Raw genomic sequence first — 21,110 nt, forward strand, 5'->3', positions numbered from 1 at the left:
TTTTTCGAGCAAAGTGTTTTTTTACTCGTCCAAGCTTTACCCAAAAATATATATGTATATCACAGTTGCCGAATTTATACAAAATTTAGGGAAATTCCACAAATTTTCATCAAAATTTCAACTTTTTAATCTGAATCTTTAGAAAATTTTTGGGTATGCAGTTTTATAGCCCATAAAATTTTAGTCTGATAAAGTGCAAGTTTCAAACGGCTTAAAAATCGCGTTTAATTTTGAGATTTTTTTTTAGAATACTTTTTCGGTTTTTTAATATAAAAAGTCCAATTTACAAAAGCAGACGTTTTATTTCATAAGAAATTCATACTTATATGGAAAAAAGTGCAAAAATCCGTCACAGAAAAAAAATTCTCAAAAATCAGTGGCATTTTTTAGCCGTTTGAAACTGAGTAAAATTGTATGGTCATACCCAAAAATTTTCTAAAGATTTAGACTAAAAAGTTGAAATTTTGATGAGAATTTGTGGAATTTTCCTAAATTTTGTACAAAGACGTAAACTGTATTTTATAGTTAAAGCTTGGACGATATTTTTATAGAAAAGTAACAAAAAAAATTTTGATTGAAAATCATCACGAATATTTAAAGAAAATCAACACGCGGTCATTTGTTTGAGTCACTGTACATACATATGTATGTATGTATATACCAAAACGCTCAGAATGAATACAGTAGTCGATTAAGCCATGTCTGTCTGTCCGTGTACACGATAACTCGAGCAAGAATTTAGATATCTCGACGAAATTTGGTGCATAGGTTGCCCTTTATAGGTATGTTGGTATTGAAAATGGGCGAAATCGGACAATAACGCCCACCTACCATATAACTGTATTTTCGAAAAATGCGCAAACTGCGACATTTCTGTTAATACTGTGTCCAAATTGTTGAAAATTAGTATGTCAATTAGAATTTGGGCATAAAATAAGGCAATTTTAAAATTTTTGGACACCGCCGACTTATAAAGAATTGTTGCAACTCAGTAGCCGCTTCACCAAGCTCGATACGAACATTTCTTAGAGTGAAAGTAAGAAACTTGTTGAAAATTTTCGAAATCGGACGTTAATCACACCCATCTGCCATATAACGGTAATTTACAGAAACCGCGATAAATCAGTAACCAAAGAAGCTGCTTCACTCAAAATCGACTTTTGCAATAATATTTTAGCAATAAATGAGATTATTGCAAAGTTTTGTAAAATGGGCGTGGCATCGTCCGTTTATGACTACATTTTTGTTGTATCTCGGTACAGTTATTGCTCTTGGTACAAAAAAATATGTTGCAAATTTTTAAAATCGGACTAAAATAACGCTATTTTCTTATATAATGGTAAATGTCAGAAATATAAAAAAATATCAACGCTAATTAATACTTAAAACCATATCTTAACAAGAAAGATAATTTTATTTTCGATTTTTGGAAAGTGGGCGTGGCGCCGTTCACTCATGACTACATAGGTTTATCTCGGTAAGCGCTTTATCGGTTTCTGCCAAATTCGTTTCAATTACTTCATTAAGTCTGATCGAGCATGCTATCGAGAATGTTTGAAACACGGAAAAAAAACACACTCTTGCTTATAATGTACTTTATAGAAAGGTAAAAAAAACTTCATATAATACATGCGCCGGGTATATAAAGTTCGGTTTCTTCCGAACTTATACATTTTTACTTGCTTTTTAATGACCCTATGTACATATGTTTATAGAATATATATGTATATAATAAAAATGCATACATATGTGACAGAGAATTTTGCAGAAAGTTTATTGAAAACAAGGGTGTTAGTATATTCTCAAAAAAATAAAATAAATAAAAACCAAAAAAAAAGATAAAATTAAAAAAACGAAAAAAAGATAAACCTTCAGAAATGGTCACAACTCAAAATTTCATGTATTGAAATTATATAGCGGATTAGGTTGATAAATAGCCATCGACATATGTTTACTTATTATTAGTGTTGGCAAAATTTTAATTCGATTAAAGATTAAAAATTAACGGTACTAAAGTTAATTTTCGATTAATGATTGAAATAAATTAATCGTAGCCATCTGTGCTATTAATGACTAAATTGTTATAATCGTCAATCGACGGTTTTGATTACGCTTAATTAATTTCAATCTTTAACCGTTAAACCAATTAATAAAGTCTGACTGAGTAGTGTAGTTTGTCCAAATTTGTAATCAAGCACTAGTTACAATAATTTTTATTTATGTTTAATGCTTTAAAAGAGCACATAATGGGCGTATTCTTGTTTTCGTATGAATCATGAAATTTTCTTATCATTTTCTATACAAAAATTTCAAATTTTTGATTCGTACGAAATCCAGAATATGCCGCAATATTTATATAAAAAAATTGTGTAATCATTATTAGTAATCCATACACTGAGAATTATTACTTTCCATCGCACATATACAGAAGGATATTTTAAACCTAGTTTTAATAAAGTCTGTTTGTAACAAATCATAACCACAATGCACACCAAATTGCTTAGATTTTTAGAGGGAAACCGTCTTAGCCCTACCCGATTAACTGACCTTGTGTGCACAAGACCATTTCAGCGTGAATTCATTTATCACCAAATCTACTTAATCAAATTAACAGTTAGTGATTAAATTAAATTTTCTAATCGCGGGTACGATTAACTGTCTAACCAGATTTAATTGAATCATGATTAACTCTAATTCGATTGAATTTAACTAATTGATTAAAAAATCAATCGATTAGTGCCAAGATTGCTTGTTACCAATGCGAAAGGGAGCGCAATTGTGCCATTTATCAGAAAATCGAATTTGATAACTCTTACTACTGAACAAATCTCTAATCCTTGCGTAATCTTTGCTAAATTTTTATAATGCAATTATATTTTGAAAGCTTACAAATTTTCCCTACGAATGACTTCAAATTATAAAACGTGAAAAGTTTAATTGGCACTACTGAAAATTGTTATAGTTTGAGTTGAGTCCTTTTTGCAGCAGACTATCGATATCGAGCCAATAAGACTCGTGGGAGAATCTAAAAAAAAGTGAAACATAAGCTGTATGTATATGAGGGTAATAAGAGTTCAATATGATTCATATTGAGGCTCATTTGATGGAGAAATGAAACACCTTCAATTTGGACTCTTAGGGCCGGTTACTCAATGGCTGGTTAACACTAATCTCCGCTTGAACATTGTTGTCGACGTTACCGACTCCATGTTATATGCATGAAATTGAGTAATCGGCCCTTAAATGAGCTCATTATGAGGGTAAACAATGCGAACTAGGATTCCTAAGTTACTCATTTGTGACTCCAAATGTTTTGCAGGGATCAGGCGTAGATTTTTTTTTTTCAAATACTTCTGCTAAGTTTTCATATACTTTCTCTCTCTCTTTCTTTCTTTTATATACAGTTGCGAGGAACTTGTAGAAAAAAGCGATAATGGCGCAGAAACTTATGCCATTCCGAAATATTCACATTTGGAAATGTGCGAACAAGTGAATCCATGGAGTAGCACCGTAATAATTGTTATTCTTTGCGGTGTAGTTGCCTCTCTGGGATTGATTGTTCTAATTGTACATGGACTGCGTCGTTTCTATAAACCAGCACGCCCACGTATAAAGAAGACATTCGTCGTGCGCAAACAGGCTTCCCCTTCAACGGATACACCGCTAACGAATCGTCCCATTGCCACTGAACAATGTGAAATTACAATAGAAAATTGCTGCAACATGAACATTTGTGATACGGTAAGTTACATTAATGTACATAGATTAGAATATTTAGGGCTGTTTTCTCAAGTACGTTTAAAGTTTATCAGCGCTTTAAAAACACATCCTATTCTGAAAAAAAATGTGTTTGAAGGACAGATAAATTTTGAAGCACTTCTTTAGAAACCCCACAATTAGACTCTTATAACCTTTGCCAAAATGACTTAAATCTTAAACAGACGGCAGCGTTGATCCGGACTAACTCGGACTTAATCCGGATCAACTGCAGTTAATGCTCGAATTCCCGATTTGATCCGGATCAACGCTGCCGTCGGTTTATGCTTTTACTTCGTATGAAATCAAATGTAGCGCTGTTCGCCTTCATAGCTTTTGCAGCTTCTGCAGCATCTAAGAATCAGTACGAGTACTTCTACCCGTTATGCATGTTTATCTACATACCCTTTAGACCTTTTACGGTCCCAGCTAAGCAAAGTTTGTCCAGAGATTAAGCAGGGCGTACCTTGTATTCGTATTTCATTTGCTTTTAAGTTCAGCTTTCAAATGGCCAAAGGCATAGTTACCCTCATCAGCGGTCGTGTCAGTCCTAACTCGAACTCATGAGATGATGGGAGACCGTGCCCCCTAAAGAGTTGATCAAAAATCGGTACAAAAACCGTATTAATTGAACAATAACAAAAATGTGTGCTTATTCTGAGAGAGTATAACTATGAAATAATTACAAGCAGTGGTACCAGAGGCAGTGGAAAATAAGCTAAAAAAGTCAGCACTTGTGTGCCGAAAAATTTAACAGCGCCTCTACAAGTTCTAGTGAACGGTACCCATTAAATTTATTTAAAAAAATTTTCGCTCAAACCTTCCCTGGCGGCCTATTTTGATATCTTAAGAGACTAATTTCTTGCAGGGAATGTGGGTCGAGAAGCAGCTCGCTGCCAACGACGCTCCAATGACGGAGTTGGTCCTCTTTCCACAGCCCAGAAGACGAGGAGAAGGAGGAAGTATCGGGGGGGGGCGAAACGCAAGCAAGGGAAACCCTCTTTTGTGGCTGGCTGAACTCCTCCTGTCGCTGCATTCAGTAAGCGGCCCAGGTCAACGGAGATTATTCCAGAAGCCAGTGCGACCTTGGTGGATGTACCGACTTTCAAATCTGCTAGCGAATGTTGCAAGAGAAGGAAAACTGCGTTGACGCCCACCAATGGCTGCCCCACTGCCTCTTCGAGTCATAGTGTGGCGGATACACTGGTGTGGCATTGCCCAGTTTCGATCAGCCAGGCAGATCTCTGGCGCCAAGAAACGCTTGGATGGAGGGTATGCGAGAACCACAGTGTCAATGTACTACAAATGCTTTGTTGGCATAACTGTGGCTAATGAAGATGCCCTAAAATATGCTATTGAGTTTTTTGGCAGTCTCAAATCGCCCGATCCGGATGGCATCCTACCTATTGTACTTAAAGAAGTTGGTGACCTTGAAAAAGATTTTCACAGCATCGCTGGCACTTGCTTACGTACCACAACCTTGGAAGCTGGTTGATGTCGCCTTTGTTGTTGGTAATTAATTCTAATTCCAGAACGTTTGACCCATCGGACTTGATTTTTACTATCAAGAAAACTATACTTTCCTCTCTTAATAAATAAAATAATATCTTTAACATATGCATTTAGTTGATGAATTGAATTATGTAGCTGACTAGGCCCCTCGTATCGCTTGGGGTTGAGCGGGAGAAGGGTAAACTTGTTGGGATTAGTCAATTCTACATTATTTTATATGGTTGTGGAATACGTGAAAAGCTCGAAGTTTTATTATTTCGTGACCATGATCACGAAATTGAATTTGCGTTCCATATTATCGGAGGTTTCCGGGAACTAGTTTTGGCTTTCCTGCGGAGGTTGTTATTTCCTTTTTGATGATAAGGGAATATTATCCACATTGAGTATGTACTTTTTGTACAAAAGTCGTGATGGAAACATTTGGATTTTTTCAGAAAGAGCTGACCACTTTTTGATCACTTTCTTGTTATACAAATCCTTTCAACTTTCCTTTCCGAAGACAATCCCTCATCAAATATTTTAAGTACAAAAGCTACCTCTCAATTTACATCTTCTAAAGTTTAGCAATGGTTTTGTAAGCTAAACTCGGACAAATAGTTTTCTTTATTGAGTTGCCACTCTTTTAATTTGCTTTGTAGCCAAAAATGAAGCAAATCTGATTGAATCGCTTTGGTTTAATTTGTTTATTTTATTAAAAAATCAGTACCACAACAAATTTCACAAGTTCTGACTCTTTGGTTGTCTTGTTTTTTAATTTAAATTATTTGCTTATTAGAATACACAGTGCGACAGTAAATTTTATAGTAAAACTACGTACTTAGTTTTTTTCTCTTTGACGTCAGGATTTTTTAAAGGACTTTGAAATTTAAAAAAAATATGATTATTTGATTTTTTTTAATTCAGTGCAACGTAGAATAACAATAATCATATAAAAGAAAAAATTCTGTAGAATTATAAGAATAAATATTTTTGGTGCATAACGAAGAATGGGTGTGGAAAATGTCCACAACTGTTCAACTAGCCTTTAAAGTGAGTGTAACGGCGCGTCTCCACAGGCAACAATTTTTGCCCACCAACTGACATTTTGATTGGATAAAAGATTTATCAGTTGCAAAATTTGTGTATGGGCATATTTTTATCTTGTTAAACGCACATCCCACATGACGCCACTAGAAAATATTCTGCTTATTTTAACGCATAGAAATTTTGAAATTTTGTACGATGTTACTACTAAAGGTGAGATCACACGATTGCCGTAATATGCCAATTATTGCGTAAATCGAGGCCGATATTGTTCTTATTGTGCCCAATCGAACATAAACCGGGTGCAAGAACAATTTGCGTGTGACTGTACAGAATTTAATTTGGACAAATTGTTTATTGTGCACCAATTCAGCACACAAAAAATCTACCAGATTGGTGCATTTGCGACAATCGTGAGATTCCAGCTTAACACGCTTTCTTTCAAACTAAAAAATTTGCCGTAAAATTAGCAAATTGACAGTTAATGGCAGGCTGCATTTGTCGAGATAACAGCTCTGACAATAAGTTTGTTCGTCGAAAATCCAGCAAGAATTATCCAACACTCAAAATATTCGAGCAAATTCTCTCAAATTCTCTCTCATGTTGAGAAACTTGCAAATTTCAGTACGAAGGCAAATTTGCAGGAATTTGCAAGTTGCCCTGCCAGCTGGTGTCCACGGTTTGCAACTTCACTCCAGGAGAACTGTCACTTTGCGCTCTCAGTTTTTGAGTGATGGATAATTTTTTGGTCTGCACGAACGCGATTTGGGCAAAAATCATGATAATTCGTACAAGTTTTTTGATTGACGAACAAACCTAATTAATGCTTTCCATGAGCCGCTATTGGCAATATATTTTTCGCATAACATTATCAACATAAAAACTATTGCCTGTGGAGACGCCCCCCCGTAAGAATGAAGAATGATAACTTCGCATAAATTTTAAACTGTAATTTATAAATTACATACTTTGTATGCACTCCATTACCCAGAAATTAACAGAACTTACTTAGCGATCTGTTCCTATGTTTTGCAACTTAAAGATAGTATGTATCAATTAACATAGAATTCTCCGCAGAAATCCGCCGACTCTCGAATTTCCCACTTACTGCCGGTTTCATCATCAATTTGTATAAGTGAAAATGACCTTTCCCTTCTGTCAGTTAAAAAAAAAATTCACTTAAAGTGCTTTCGCCAAACTGGCTATATTCAACTTAAATTTACTACATAGTATATCAGGGAATTTCGCACGAGCTGGTTGTCCGAATTAAAAATTATGAGCGGTGTGTATTAACAAATAAATACCCAGCTGATCTAGATTACATTCTTATCTATGAAAATTTCCCGCTTTTCGGCAAATCCCAGCGCAAAAAATAATTTCCATGAATTTACATGCAAACAACGTAAAAACCAGAAGGTGAAACAGTTTTTTGTGGCATTATGCCTTCTATGAAAATATTATTACAATATTTATTTACATTTAACTGATTTGCGATAAGGTGGATTAAATCTGTTCTAATAAACGTTTCGTCGAAAAAAAACTAGAGTTCATGGGTTGAATAACTGAAATCGGTTTTTAAGTGAACCTAGAGAATATATTAATGTGAAATTTCTAATCCGGTAGAGATTACGAGACTTTTATTCCTTTAAGTTTTATCCATCAAACTTACGTATACAGTTAAGCCACGCTTATCGCGAACTTGTCATTTGGACACTGATCGTTTTCTGGGTATTTACAGAACTGCACATATTGATGAAGTCAGAGGCTCGGTTAGATTAAGCTGGTAATTTGTAATTGGACTCACCCGAGCCCAAAAATTTTATGTTTCAACGGAAATTATAAGCTTAACACGAATTGTTAAAACTATCGCATTTCTAAAATCTATACTTACTAGGGCTGTGCGATTATTCGATTACTCGATCAAGTTGGTTAATCAGTTATTCGGTTAATCAATTACTCGAATAATCAAAATTTTGATTACCCAAAACGATGATTAATCGAGTTACTTGAAATATAATTACTCAAAAAAATTAATTTTGCTCGTTAAAAGAGTTTGCTTTGGAAAAGGCTTATTTTCTTTTTTACACTCTGTATACCAAGGTGTATTAAACAAGGTGGTGTTGGGGCGACAGCTGAGTTTTTCGCCGTGGAGGCCATTACGTCAAAATGATGTGTTTGTTGTAACTCATACCAATGACAGTATGGACATCAGCGTATAATTTGTTAGTGTAATTTTTTACGTATATACGGCCAACACCACCTTGTTAAATACGCCTTGCTGTATACGAAAAAAAATTTATTTTAATTTTTGAAAGCAGAAACGTTGTTTTCAAAGTATCAAGGAACTTCAACTACTTTATATGTAAAGAGTACTTTGAAATGCTGATTATTCATTTTACTCATAATGTTGATTAATCATAAAGCAAATTACTCAAATATTTTTGTTTTTGGTTAATCAAAATCTTGATTACTCGAGTAACTGAACTTTTGAGTAATCATAATTTCCAATTAATCGAATAATTGACTTATTTACTTTATGATTAATTAAAATTATGAATAATCAATTAATCGCACAGCCCTAATAACACATCTCGAAATTTAAATTTATTTTAATAAATTTTATTAAAAATTTTCAGCCATGCTTCGATTCAAAGCTCCTGGAAAAAACACTCTCACGCAACTCCAAAGTCAAGGAGGACAAGAAAATGCTTATAAATGGCATGGAAGATGAACTTTATTAGTTAAGCATTAAATAGCGTGCCATCAAAGCGAGGCGCTTGCGATGCGGATACAGTACGCGCGGTCAGGGACTGGCATACTTCTTCTGCGCGCAACAAACGGAGAACATCTACAAGAGGCCTTATAGAACGAAATTTCCAGAAAAAAAAAACACACAAAAAGCAAAAGAGCATGCAAATGTAGACACGACAACACGATGGAGAAGAGGAAATGCCAATGAGAGATTCAAAGTACGACGTTGAGTAGGAAGAAAATAGAGAGAAGAGTGTCTGACGCCACGGACAAATGTAGTTAGTACAAGTTCCTCGTCCGTAGCAGCAGGCTGCAGAAGTGCAACCATGGATAAGCTTTAAATAGAGTACACACGGCAAAAAAAAAAAAAAGTCACAACTACTTAGTTCAATTCATGTACTTATTTTTGTTTTATTTGCATTGACACCATTGTCTTAATTTTTATGTACTTACGTATGTTCATTAAATAGTAATTTCTTATACATATACTATGTACATACGAATATCGTACGTTTATCTAATAATTTTGAATTACTTCTCTATATTATTAAACGTGCGATATGTACATACATATGTATATTTTTTTCAATTTTAGCGCAAACTATTAATAGCTGACTAAAGAAAATCCTTTTAGTTGAATTTTAACATATGAATTATTTATTACTACTAAATTCGCATATAATTTTAATTTGCAGTTTTAAGAATTGATTGTATGAAAAGTGAAAATCAATTAAGGCTGTATAAACACTTTGAAAAAGTGTTGCGTAAAGTTGTGAATTTAAATTTTGTTACTTAAATAATAAAAAGAATTTGCACTAATACCAAAAACTGCAGCCAATCGTATTAAATGCAGAAATATATATGTACGTATTTTTTTCTTCAAACAAAAATGGGAGCGTTGAAAAAGGTCGGTTCTCTTCAACACAGGTTTTCAGCATTTTGAGTTCCTATATATGGGTAATTTCCAAACAAAATGCAATTATTTTGAGTGTGTTCTAAGTGAATTTATCATTGCACCATGGTAAGTACGGCCGGCTAAATAAGTATTTCCGGAACATCACCCATATTTATGCGTAAAAACACAAAAAAAGGAAAGCGGCAATCAAAGGCGACATTTCTTGGTAGAAGCGAAAACACCATAAGACAATTACCACTAGTCTGTTTATTGCTTAATGAGTTTCAATGATTTCCTTGTTTTTATATTTTCGTGAAATAAAACTCTCAATCTAAGACCCCATTTTATGTACCGATAGTGTGAATCAACACTATTTTTCGAAATGCGAAATTCCGAGCCGATATTGTGCTGACTGTAAGCAACCAAAATTAATATTACTGTACCGATAATGTAAACACTGGGCCGGTTCGAGGCACATAATAAAAGCGGCAATACTGCAGCAGTGATGAAAATTTGCAAAACTGTTGCAACTTCCCGACTGATAAAACATTGCTAGAAATTCACAACGAACGTGCTGCTTTAATAATTCGCGAAACACTGCGATTGTGAACAAGCCCCCTCTTTTGCTTATTATAGAACAATCAAATTGTAAAAAACGCGGGTTTATTATTTAACTTATAGGCTAGTTACGTTTTATTCTTACCTCGTCTATTGTGTCAAAGCGACCACCTGGCAAACTATCAATGATGAAATTTATGCATTTATCCACCTACATGGCTTGATAAAGTGATAAACTTTGGTTAAATAGATTCCATACAGAGTTTGACAGTTCATTTATCAAAATGATAAATTTATCCTTTTATCAAGTTTATCAGCAGTTTATCATTTATGAGTACACAGTTTTGTAACTCATTCAATTTTAGTTTAATAAAGTGTAAGTTGGAAGTAGTCAGAATTTACCGTTCACATGTTGCAATTTCTAACGGTTTTGTGCATTTTCTTCCATACAAAGCCTATTCGACGATTTTTTTTTATATATGGAAGAAAACAATTTTAACAAAAAAAAGATGCCAAAAATATGATCTCATTTTCTAAAACATTTCTGAGTATGCAGTTTTATCATTATAGTATAATAAGGGCAAGTTTTAAGACTTTAAAAAATTGCGTTAATTTTTAGTATTTTTTTTTTGCAGATGGCCTTATGCGGTGATTTCATAGTTAATATAAATATTTTATGAAATAAATGTGCAAGACCATTTAGAAAAAAAATTACACTAAATCCGTGCAAGTTTTCACAATTTGCATGTATGTATATAAAAACTAAAATTCTTCAGTTGCAAATTCCTTTAAAACCTTGCTTTCTAACAAACACTGAAACAAACTAATTTATATAGCAGCTGTTTTTGAATTATATTAGGTCCTTACTTAAAAAAAGATTGGTGCCGGGTAAGGTTAATAAGGGTAGGCATGCGAAATAAGCGGGGTTGCATGCAATTTCGAACGCAAAAACTTAAAATACAATGGCTGTCAAATTTTGTCTTCAACCAAACCAACCAACACCTATCAAACATATTTTTGAGTTCTTAATATTGTTTTCTCGACCGCGAAAAAAGACGTGTAAAAAAATACGGCGAAGGAAATTTAAATTAATATTAATTAATTTATAAATCAATAAATTAAGTGATTAAAAAAGAAATAAATAAATGGTTGCATACATTTAGGTATTCTTTAAAATTTTCTAAACAATGGGGGCTAAAAGAAACGAAAAAAAATTTTTTTTATTTGTTTTTTGATCTATGATAAATTATCTTATTAGATAATTTTTAGATTGGGTTAGATTTTACAAAGCGAAATTACTTGATTTCAGCATGATTTGCTTATGAATTACAAACGAGCCGTAAATTACGCTTTGCGAGACAGTCAGCCCTTTCGTTGCCTTCAAACCATTCATGCCCCGGAACCCACCACAACAGCGTTACGCTATTGCTGCCTGAATATCCGACATACAATTTATTCTGGCCTCATTTGCCTTCTACGATGATATTCGCTAACAGATACTTCGATTGCGAAGACCTTCGCCTGGAATATAGTTGTGTACGAGTCCACTGGCAGACTTTTTTTTTGAATTTCGGTCCAAGTATTCCATAAAATATATATGGATGTTCATATTGTATATTGGCAGTAATAAGGGTATACGTTTCTAGTTAGGAATCACATACATGTTTGCGACCGCCGTTATACGAACGCGTCGATGAAATATTCGCGTAAAATAGGTTGCTGAAACGTTTGGAGATATGTACATATTTTCTATTTTTCGCAAATAACTATTACTCATTGGCACGGAGCCTTAAAGCCTACCAACCTACCTATTTGGATAGGAAAAGGTATGTGTGGCAACACTGTTTCATTGGAATCCACTACCGGAAGTACAGAGTGATAAACACGGGTTCTCACCCTGTACTTCCGGTAGTGCATTTGGTCCCAACCGATATTTGGTCCCATGTAAATATCCCATCCCAAGTAACTGTAAACTAAACCTTACGGTAAGGGTAACTGTAACCAGTAATTTAAACTCTAATTGTGCGCTCTTATTCCAATTTTCACATTTTAAAAAAATTACACTTTTTATTGATTCCTTAGCTGTTAATTCACAAATAATTATGTACCATGTTTACTTAGAAATACCATTTGAGCCACTTTTCTGAAAGCATCTGCTATACACTATTTCTTAAAATTTCTTAAGCATTTTTTTAATAATAGTCCAAGTGCACCTACACTATAAAATATATTATACAATTTCGTTTTTCGCGAATAAGTTCGTGATCCAAACAGATATTTAAGAAAGATATTTAAGAATCCAATAGATTAAAGGACACTGTTTCTTTATTCCAGCGACGATATAGCATATGTATAGCTCATTCTATAACATAAACCATATAAATCTAAGTTTCACAATTCATATAAAGTTCACAGAAATTCAAATTTGCAAATTTGCAATAGAAAATTTTCAAGTATGCGGTTTTGTAGACCATTCAGTATTTTGCATGATTAAAATCTATTTTTATATAAAAAAAATCCGCAACGCCCAAAAAAAAATTCTAAATAATGAACATAATTTTTAGTGACTTCAAACTTGCTTTATCAGACTAAAATTGAATGGGCTACAAAAAATTCGCAATACCCACAAAAAAAAAACTTAAATAATGAAACATAATTTTTAGCGACACACTGCATACTTGAAAATTTTCTCAAAATTCTGAATAAATAGTTTGAAATTTTGATGGTTTTGATTAATTTTTTTGAACTATGTGCAAGTTTAAATTTGAAACTTTTATTTATGTGGTTTCTATTATAGATCGTTTTATATTTTATATGAAAATTATTAAAAATAAATAATACCACTACCGCTGTGGTTATAGAGGTAAACAGTGCGTGCTTCCACTCCGCAGCGCTTCGGTTCAAGCCCTGGTTAAAGCAACATCGCAAAAAAATTTAGAAGAAAGGTTTTTTTCTTAACAGCGGCAGGCAATGGCAAACCTCTGAGTGTATTTCCATGAAAAAATCTTCTCATTAAAATACAATCGCCGTTCGGAGTCGGCGTAAAACTGTAGGTCTCTCCTCTTTGTGTGACAACATCAAGGCACACGCCACACACCGGAGGAGAAGCTCGGCCAAATACTAACGTATGTGCAAGCGCCAATCTATTATTGTTACTGTTATAAATAAATAGCATTTTGAATTTTGCTACTATCTTATTGACCGCAGCTGTATGTATATATATCAACATGACGTCGATGAAAACGCCGATTTGCTGTGTGACGGGATGCGTGTCTGACGGGCAATCTAGAAGCCGAAATCACCAAAATAGTTGGGCCGAGACGTGCAACGTGATACCATCAAACACTGCCAATTTGTTTGCCTGTCAACGCCATTTTTGAGCCTCACTTTGTAATGAATTCTAAGCTTTTAAAAGCGGCTTTTCCCTCACTAAAATTAGAGCCCGTAAAAACATCTAGGAGTCGCTCACCTAGTTTTGTTCCTGTAGGTTCAAGAGCAAATTTAAATGAATGTTTAGAAGAATTTATCGAATTTGAGCAACCAAACATCTGCGGCGTAGACTTTCGACTCCACAACCAGCGACGAACAATTTAAATTAAAAAAATAATAGATTTAGAAGAAGAAATACAGAAACTCAAAAAATTATACGCTTGGGCAATTATACCTGATGCTTCTGCTAGTATCAACGCTATTAATTTTGCGAAAATGATCGTGAATAGTGGTAACCAAGTTTCTTACAGTGAGGAAGAAAAGGCCTTGGCCCTAAGTATTGATTATATATCTACAAAAATGTTTTCTTTTATGCGTGACGATTTGGGTTTTGCTTTACCAGATCGAACATCTCTTTTGCAATGGCGACCCGTTCGGCATGTCGTTCCGGGGTTAGATGCAAATGGCGTTGAAAACTTGCGCCAACTTGTTCGAAATAAGTCCATAACCGAACGCCTCTGCGTTTTAATTTTCGACCAAATATTGACACAATTGATGGGTTTTTAGATCATGAGAAAGACAAACGCAAGAATGTAATCGCAAATAGTGCTTATTTCTTCATGGTTAAAGGTCTACTTTCGGAATGGAAATATGTATTTTCGTACCATATTTCGAAGAACGGTTTACACGAAGACATGGCAAATATTTTACTTCGAAATATCGATGCCTTAAGGGAAATCGGATTGAATGTTAGAGCTGCCAGCCATGTTGGTTTATTCACTCGTTTAAATACTTATGAAGGTCGACCATATTTTATTTATGATGGCACAAAAATATTTTGCATGTATGACTATTGCCATTTAATCAAATCAATTTGACATACTATAATAAAAGATGACATTCAAACATCCGACGACATTGCGAGCATTGCAGTTATCAGGAAATTGTTCAAGATTGATCAATTAAACTATAATTCTAAAATTTGTCCGAAATTAACTTTGTCTCATTTGTTCACCAAACCTTATCAACTAACTAAGCGTTTGGCCTACAGCCAAAATTTACTAGGCATCGATGACAACGTACAAGAATGCGCCAAGCCTACGCAGATGTTTGTCAAAAATATGAACGATCTTTTTGATGAGCTAAACTGCGAAGATTTAAATTCGATAAATCCATTGATGTGTCCATTAAAACGGGGAGACACGGGAAAAATCTCAAGGCTAGATACACTTGGAATTTTTGCGGTCAATGAAGCTCGTCAATGGCGCCCAAATAAAATGCGCTGAACGCTTATGTTCAACAATTGAGTCCACGCAAATGCCTTCGGAAGAACTCTTTGACCAGCACCGAAGTGTACATCAAATTTTTCTAAGTAAATATTGTCAAGACGACTTAGAAAACTTTTTTATTAGAGAAAGACTTAGCAGAGAGACAAGTACCAATGTTACAGCTCACGAAATCCGATATATAGTTGCTACATCAATTTCCATTAGTATTTTGCGTGAAAAATTGGTTAATAAAGGGGTAGATCGCGATGAAGACGATGTACATAAATTTAGAAAAAAATTTAAACCCCAAAGAGCGTTATTTTAAAGAACAGGAAATGTTAAATGACAACGAGAATTTTGTTGAAAACTATAATAATCCGAAGTTCAGGTGCAGCGGTATTTGACTGGTTATGCGATTGACCAGCTTAAATGCGAAAAGTGCACCAGCATCTTGATGAAGGCATATGGTGAATTATTACTAGACTCCGAAGCCCTGATAAAAGCCGCAAAAATCTTGAGGGACGACTGCGGTTTGAAAATTGTCAATCCTCAATACACTCCATTTTCGAGGTGTGCTGACATCTGATGGTGTGGTACTGTAAACTATTCGCAAAATACGCTCATTGAACGGATTTCATATCTCGGATGTTGTCAGCTAACATAGAAAAAACCGAACAAGTTTTTCCACTGTGGTTCTTGGAAGCTAGCGACTGCTTAAACCATCGCTTAATACTTGTAGAAATTTGTATAACCATTCTTTTATTTAAAAACGCAAACTGGGCGTTGAGGGAAGAAGAAAGTAAGAGGCGGGATTAGTTTTTGTTTGATCTTCATTGTCACGGTCCCTCAGAGAGAAAGGCACAGTTACTGAAGGTACGTTACCCTATATCTTTTTAAAAATATTTATATTTTTTTTTTAAATTAAATTCGGATTTTACCCCATGTTTTCGTCTGTTTTAGTTCGCTGCTTTTGTAAGTAACCTGCTCGCTGCATGTCTTGCATCAACTACTTCGTGGGAAGTGTCAACTACTTCGTGAGAAGTTTCAACTACTTCGTGGCCTGTGCGTCAACTACTTCATGGGAAGTGTCAACCGCTTTGTGAGAAGTTTAAACTACTTCGGAAACGATAATATTAAACGTCAGATCGCATCGCGTCCATTAAAAAAAAAAAAACAGATATCGGCGCCTGGGTAAAATATTGTCGTAAGCGCCATTTTGAAGATTTTTAGTTCTACATGCAGTTATATATTTTGAAATAAGGTCTTTCGATTAGTGCTATCAGTTTTTAGATATCTCCTCTAGTTTCCGAGATATTGACTACAAGTTTTTCGATAATGTAGTAAAAATTAAATAATTTAAGAGTTTTGTAAACTAGTAACATTTTCAGAGACTTTGGAGAAAATCTTTCTTCGCGTTTTTTTGAAATCGTATTCAAAACTTCAATCGCGATTTCCCACAACCTACCGAAATTTACATCCGACAATCTTTTACCCAGGCGACGATATGTCTGATACTGGGCTTATCATAAAAATTATAAATGCTGTAAAGCAACGCGATTGCCTGTGGAATATACATTCCTCTGAATATGCAAAGCGAGACAAGCTGGAAAGGGCTTGGCAACAAGTTGCCGATGATGTAGGCCGACAAGGTATGTATGTAGGTCAGGTGACTTGATGTAGTCACTTACATAGCAATTATTCGATGTGCCGCATTGATGTGATTTGTCCAAGTATATTCCATATTTTACAGATGTATTTTGTCGTGGAAATCCCTTCAATTTAATCCATGTTGACATCACTTTAGCCACAGGCTTCGAGCTCGCCTCTTGCAGAGCAGCCCACGAATCCTCCGTAAATGTGTTCCTGTATTGATGGCGTGTCAAATAGATGTTTATGCCTTTACGAAAGTCCTCCTCGCCAATATAATCGTGAAGCATACGAATAACAGAAGCACCTTTGTTGTAGCTAATTTCATCGAAAATCTCATCTATCTCACATGGATGGCCGACAGGCACTTCAATGGGATGTGAGTTTTTCAGCGAATCTAATTCTATGGGTCCAAATGTCATATTTTGGGAACAAGTGATTTACGCACAGGAATTCAACGAGCGGCGTAACCTTCATCCAACCATAAATGTGTCCACCATTCCATAGTAACCAGATTGCCTAAAAGATTATGAAATGTGTGAGAATAGTTTCCAACAAAAGTTTTATATAAAGAAAAACTTTTGTGCATTCTATTTGTGACTTTCAAATTCACTTTTCTGTTTACATGACATAGAAAATAGATCATAAAGCACAGTAATTGCTTCCTGTTCTTTTGTTTTCTCCATTGAAACAGCACCATTTTGCAACGTGGCTCAAACAATAAAAAAAGACTAAAAAAAGCAGCCTTTTGTTTAAGAAATAGTCGCATTGTAGACATAAAATTCATCTTACCAAACCATTGATGTGCGATCTCGTGGCCCACAGTTAAGGCAATCGATTGCTTGCGCATAAGTTTTTTTTTCGGTTCCACTAATACAAATGTCTCAGGATATATTACAAGGCCCCAATTCTCCATTGCACCGGCCAAAAAATCGGAAATCGCTAATTCTTCTTCTCGTATCGTAACTTTTATAATACGGCAATACTTTTGTGGCTATTCGAGTGCAAAAATGCCCTGCTGCTCCTTGCCAACAGGCAAGGCAATTCACTGGTTTTAATTGTATAAGATTTATTGATATATAAGAAATCGTTTGCTGATACAAGTTCGCTTGAAAATTGTTGGTTAGTTGATTCGTTGGTTTTAAAATTGTATTTTGCTGGTACGTCTGCTTTCCTTAACGCGCTGAATCAAAAAGGACCAAATTTTTGTAAGTATCTACATATGTCAAAAAATCAATGATGTCCGCTTAGCTGTCAAGGTTGGCTATTGTGAACCGGTTTAGTGACAGGGTTCCCAACACTCCTCCCCCCGTGAATCTTCCCGAGATTCACCTTCTACGATTAGCCGAGCTAGGCGTGTGGCAGCACGACGTAAAAATCCGCTGCTTGTCTTCACTTCTGCTACGCGAACTTGGCCGTCTTTTGCGGGGAAGACCTTCGTAACACGACCCTTCTGCCAGTGAGTGCGTGGTTGGGATGCCTCACATATTAGCACTAAGTCGTTGATTTGCAGCGGGATCGCTTTCTCCCTCCACTTGCTGCGACAAATGAGTTGAGGCAAATATTCCGTGGTCCACCGTTTCCACAAGCGATCTTTGAGATTCTGCGCTATTCGCCACTGCTTCCTCAGACAAATTTTCTCATCGACCGGATGCGGGGTTTGAGTTGAGTTAACGCACCCAATCAGAAAGTGGTTCGGTGTGAGTGGCTCATCGTCTTCGTGTGACAAAGGCAAGTCCGTTAGCGGGCGGGAGTTTATAATACTCTCAGCTTCAATGAGTACAGATTGTAGGGTGTCGACTCTCGGCGCCACTTCACGCAGCGTATGACTCAGCAAGGACTTCACGATTCTAATCAGCCGCTCCCAACAGCCACCAGCGCTGGGGTTGGACGGGCAATTAAATTTCCAATCTATATATCTATTTGCGGCCTCTGCTTGTATACGGTCGGTGTCGAATAGTTGTTAAGCGTTTTTCAACTCCTTTTGGGCCCCGATGAAATTCGTGCCGTTATCACTCCTGATTCTCACGGGGGTGCCGCGACGATTAATAAAATTCCGTAGGCACAGAATGAACGCATCCGTTGAGAGGTTTTCGGCTAACTCAATGTGCGCTGCCCTCACGGTCAAGCAGGTGAAGATGACACCCCACCTTTTCTCCCTTCGTCGCCCTATTGTAACGTTAAACGGTCCAAATAAGTCAACGACAGTATACGAAAATGGGCGGACATACGGGGTTAAGCGATCAGGTGGAAGTTGTCCCATCATTGGCGCGACGGGGCTAGCTTTATTTATTTTGCATTTTAAACAGTTTCGTTGTACCTTCTTTAAGAGTGTCTTTATGTGCGGAATCCAGAATCTCTGTCTTACGGCGTTGATTGTGACTGCCGTATTCTGGTGGTGGTTCTGTTCGTGGTAGTGTTGGACGATCAGTGCTGCGACAACGTGATTTGACGGCAACAGAATCGGTCTGCGAGCGTCGAATGGTAGGCATGTTGCCTCGTCAATGCGACCGTTCAGTCGCAAGAGGCCGTCCTCGTCTAGATAGGGTGTAAGGCCATACACACCACTTTGCCGGGTAACTTGCGTGATGAGGAAAGCTGTTCGATCTCGCTTGCGAAGCACTCTTGCTGTACCTGTTTGCTCACTATACGCTCTGCCTGGTCGATTTCAGCAGCAGTTAAGGTCTTCGACAGATGTACGTCAACGGGCACCGATTTCCTCCGGAATAAAAGTTGGGCTCGTATGACCCAGGCGACAGTACGTTTCAGCTTTAAATATGAGTTAAATTTAGTAAAATCTATTAGAGTTTTACTTGCCTGACAATATAGTATATAACTCGTTTCAACTTCTTCCAGAAGTCCGCTGGAACGCTCGATAATGGTGGACGGCCAATGCTCTTCATCGTTCTTCAGGAAGTCTGGGCCTTTAATCCAGTGACAGTTTTTATCGAACCTAGGTGGATTTTGCAGGGTTGATGTTTGTGGGTACCCAGCGCCACTGCTCAGGGGAAGTTGCACTTACAATCTCAGAGATTCGATGGCCCACGAAGGGTTTGTACTTTCTCTCGGAAGAGTGGACCCATTGTAAGACCGTTTGTGAGTCGCTCCAAAACAAAACGCGACTGATTTTAAATTCGTGATTGTTGACAAGCAGTTTACTTAGCCTTGTCCCTAGAACTGCGGCTTGCAGTTCAAGTCGTGGTATAGACAGAAGCCTCTTCGGCGCGGTGCGTGTTTTACCCATGACGAACGTTACGTCAACTGAACTGTCATACACCACTCGGAAATAGCCCACCGCTGCAAAGGCTGCCTGGCTGGCATCGGCGAAAATATGCAACTCAATTCTGCTGCTGTGCGAAATATTGGGTGAGTAGTGTCTTGGTACTTAAAACTCTTTGATATTCGGGAACTCCTTCCACCAGCGGGACCATCTTGCAGCCAATTCAGCATCTAACTTCTCGTCCCATCCAATGCCTAGTCTCCAAGTGTCTTGTATGATGATTTTCGTAGTTATCAAAAAGTTCGCTAGTAGCCCAAATGGGTCGAAGACTGCCATCACTATGCCCAGTAGTTCTCTTTTTGTCGGAGCGCGAATTCCCTCTAGCACTGGCTGCGGTACGCGATGGAATTTTGTATGGAACTCGAAAGTATCGTTTCTGGTATTCCAGTACATACCAAGTACTTTGTCAGCCGTCTGGTTGCGTTCCATATTAATTACCTCCCTTGTCGTTAGAGGTGTTTTATTCATGGCTTTCTCTATGTAGCCGCAATTAGAGATGAAGTTCCGCAATTCGAACCCGGCTTCCGAATTGATGGCAACTATCTGTTTGCAAATTTTGATTGCGTGCTCCGGCGTGTGAAAACTAGTCACCAGGTCATCGACATAGTGATTGTTAATAACAATGGAGGCTGCTTCGGGAAACTGAATTCTGAACCTTTCTGCGTTTTTGTTTTTAACATGCTCTGCGATGCAAGGCGAACAAACTGCCCCGAAGATCATCGACGTCATCATATATTCTTCGATCGGTTGATTGGAGTCTCCATCTCTCCACAAATATCGCTGAGCATGTTGGTCCATCGGTCGTACTTTAACCTGCGAAAACATCTCTCTTATATCCGCTGCTACGCCAATTTCGCCCTGGCGGAATTGCAATAGTATGCGTATGAGCGGCTGTGCCTGCTCGGGGCCCTTTAACAAGACTGAGTTCAGTGAAACCTTATTCACTGTAGCTGCGGCGTCGAAGACGATGCGGAGTTTGCTGGGCTTGCTT

The 21,110-nt window shown here is 36.6% G+C and overlaps 2 protein-coding genes across 2 annotated transcripts in view; one reads left to right on the forward strand and one right to left on the reverse strand.

The window, feature by feature from the left end:
• LOC118747345 (protein cueball-like) overlaps nucleotides 1-21,110 on the reverse strand; it is an 83,927-nt gene that overhangs the window by 6,184 nt on the left and 56,633 nt on the right. The window lies entirely within an intron of this gene.
• On the forward strand, nucleotides 3,381-9,417 carry LOC118747348 (protein cueball-like). The gene is made up of 2 exons (XM_036481403.1): nucleotides 3,381-3,741; nucleotides 8,928-9,417. The coding sequence occupies exons 1-2, from the start codon at nucleotides 3,478-3,480 to the stop codon at nucleotides 9,030-9,032; spliced, it is 369 nt and encodes a 122-aa protein (XP_036337296.1). The 5' UTR covers nucleotides 3,381-3,477; the 3' UTR covers nucleotides 9,033-9,417.

The sequence above is a fragment of the Rhagoletis pomonella genome, unplaced genomic scaffold (genome assembly GCF_013731165.1).
Source record: "Rhagoletis pomonella isolate Grant_MI unplaced genomic scaffold, Rhpom_1.0 Rhpom_scaffold_00011, whole genome shotgun sequence".
Taxonomy (NCBI): domain Eukaryota; kingdom Metazoa; phylum Arthropoda; class Insecta; order Diptera; family Tephritidae; genus Rhagoletis; species Rhagoletis pomonella.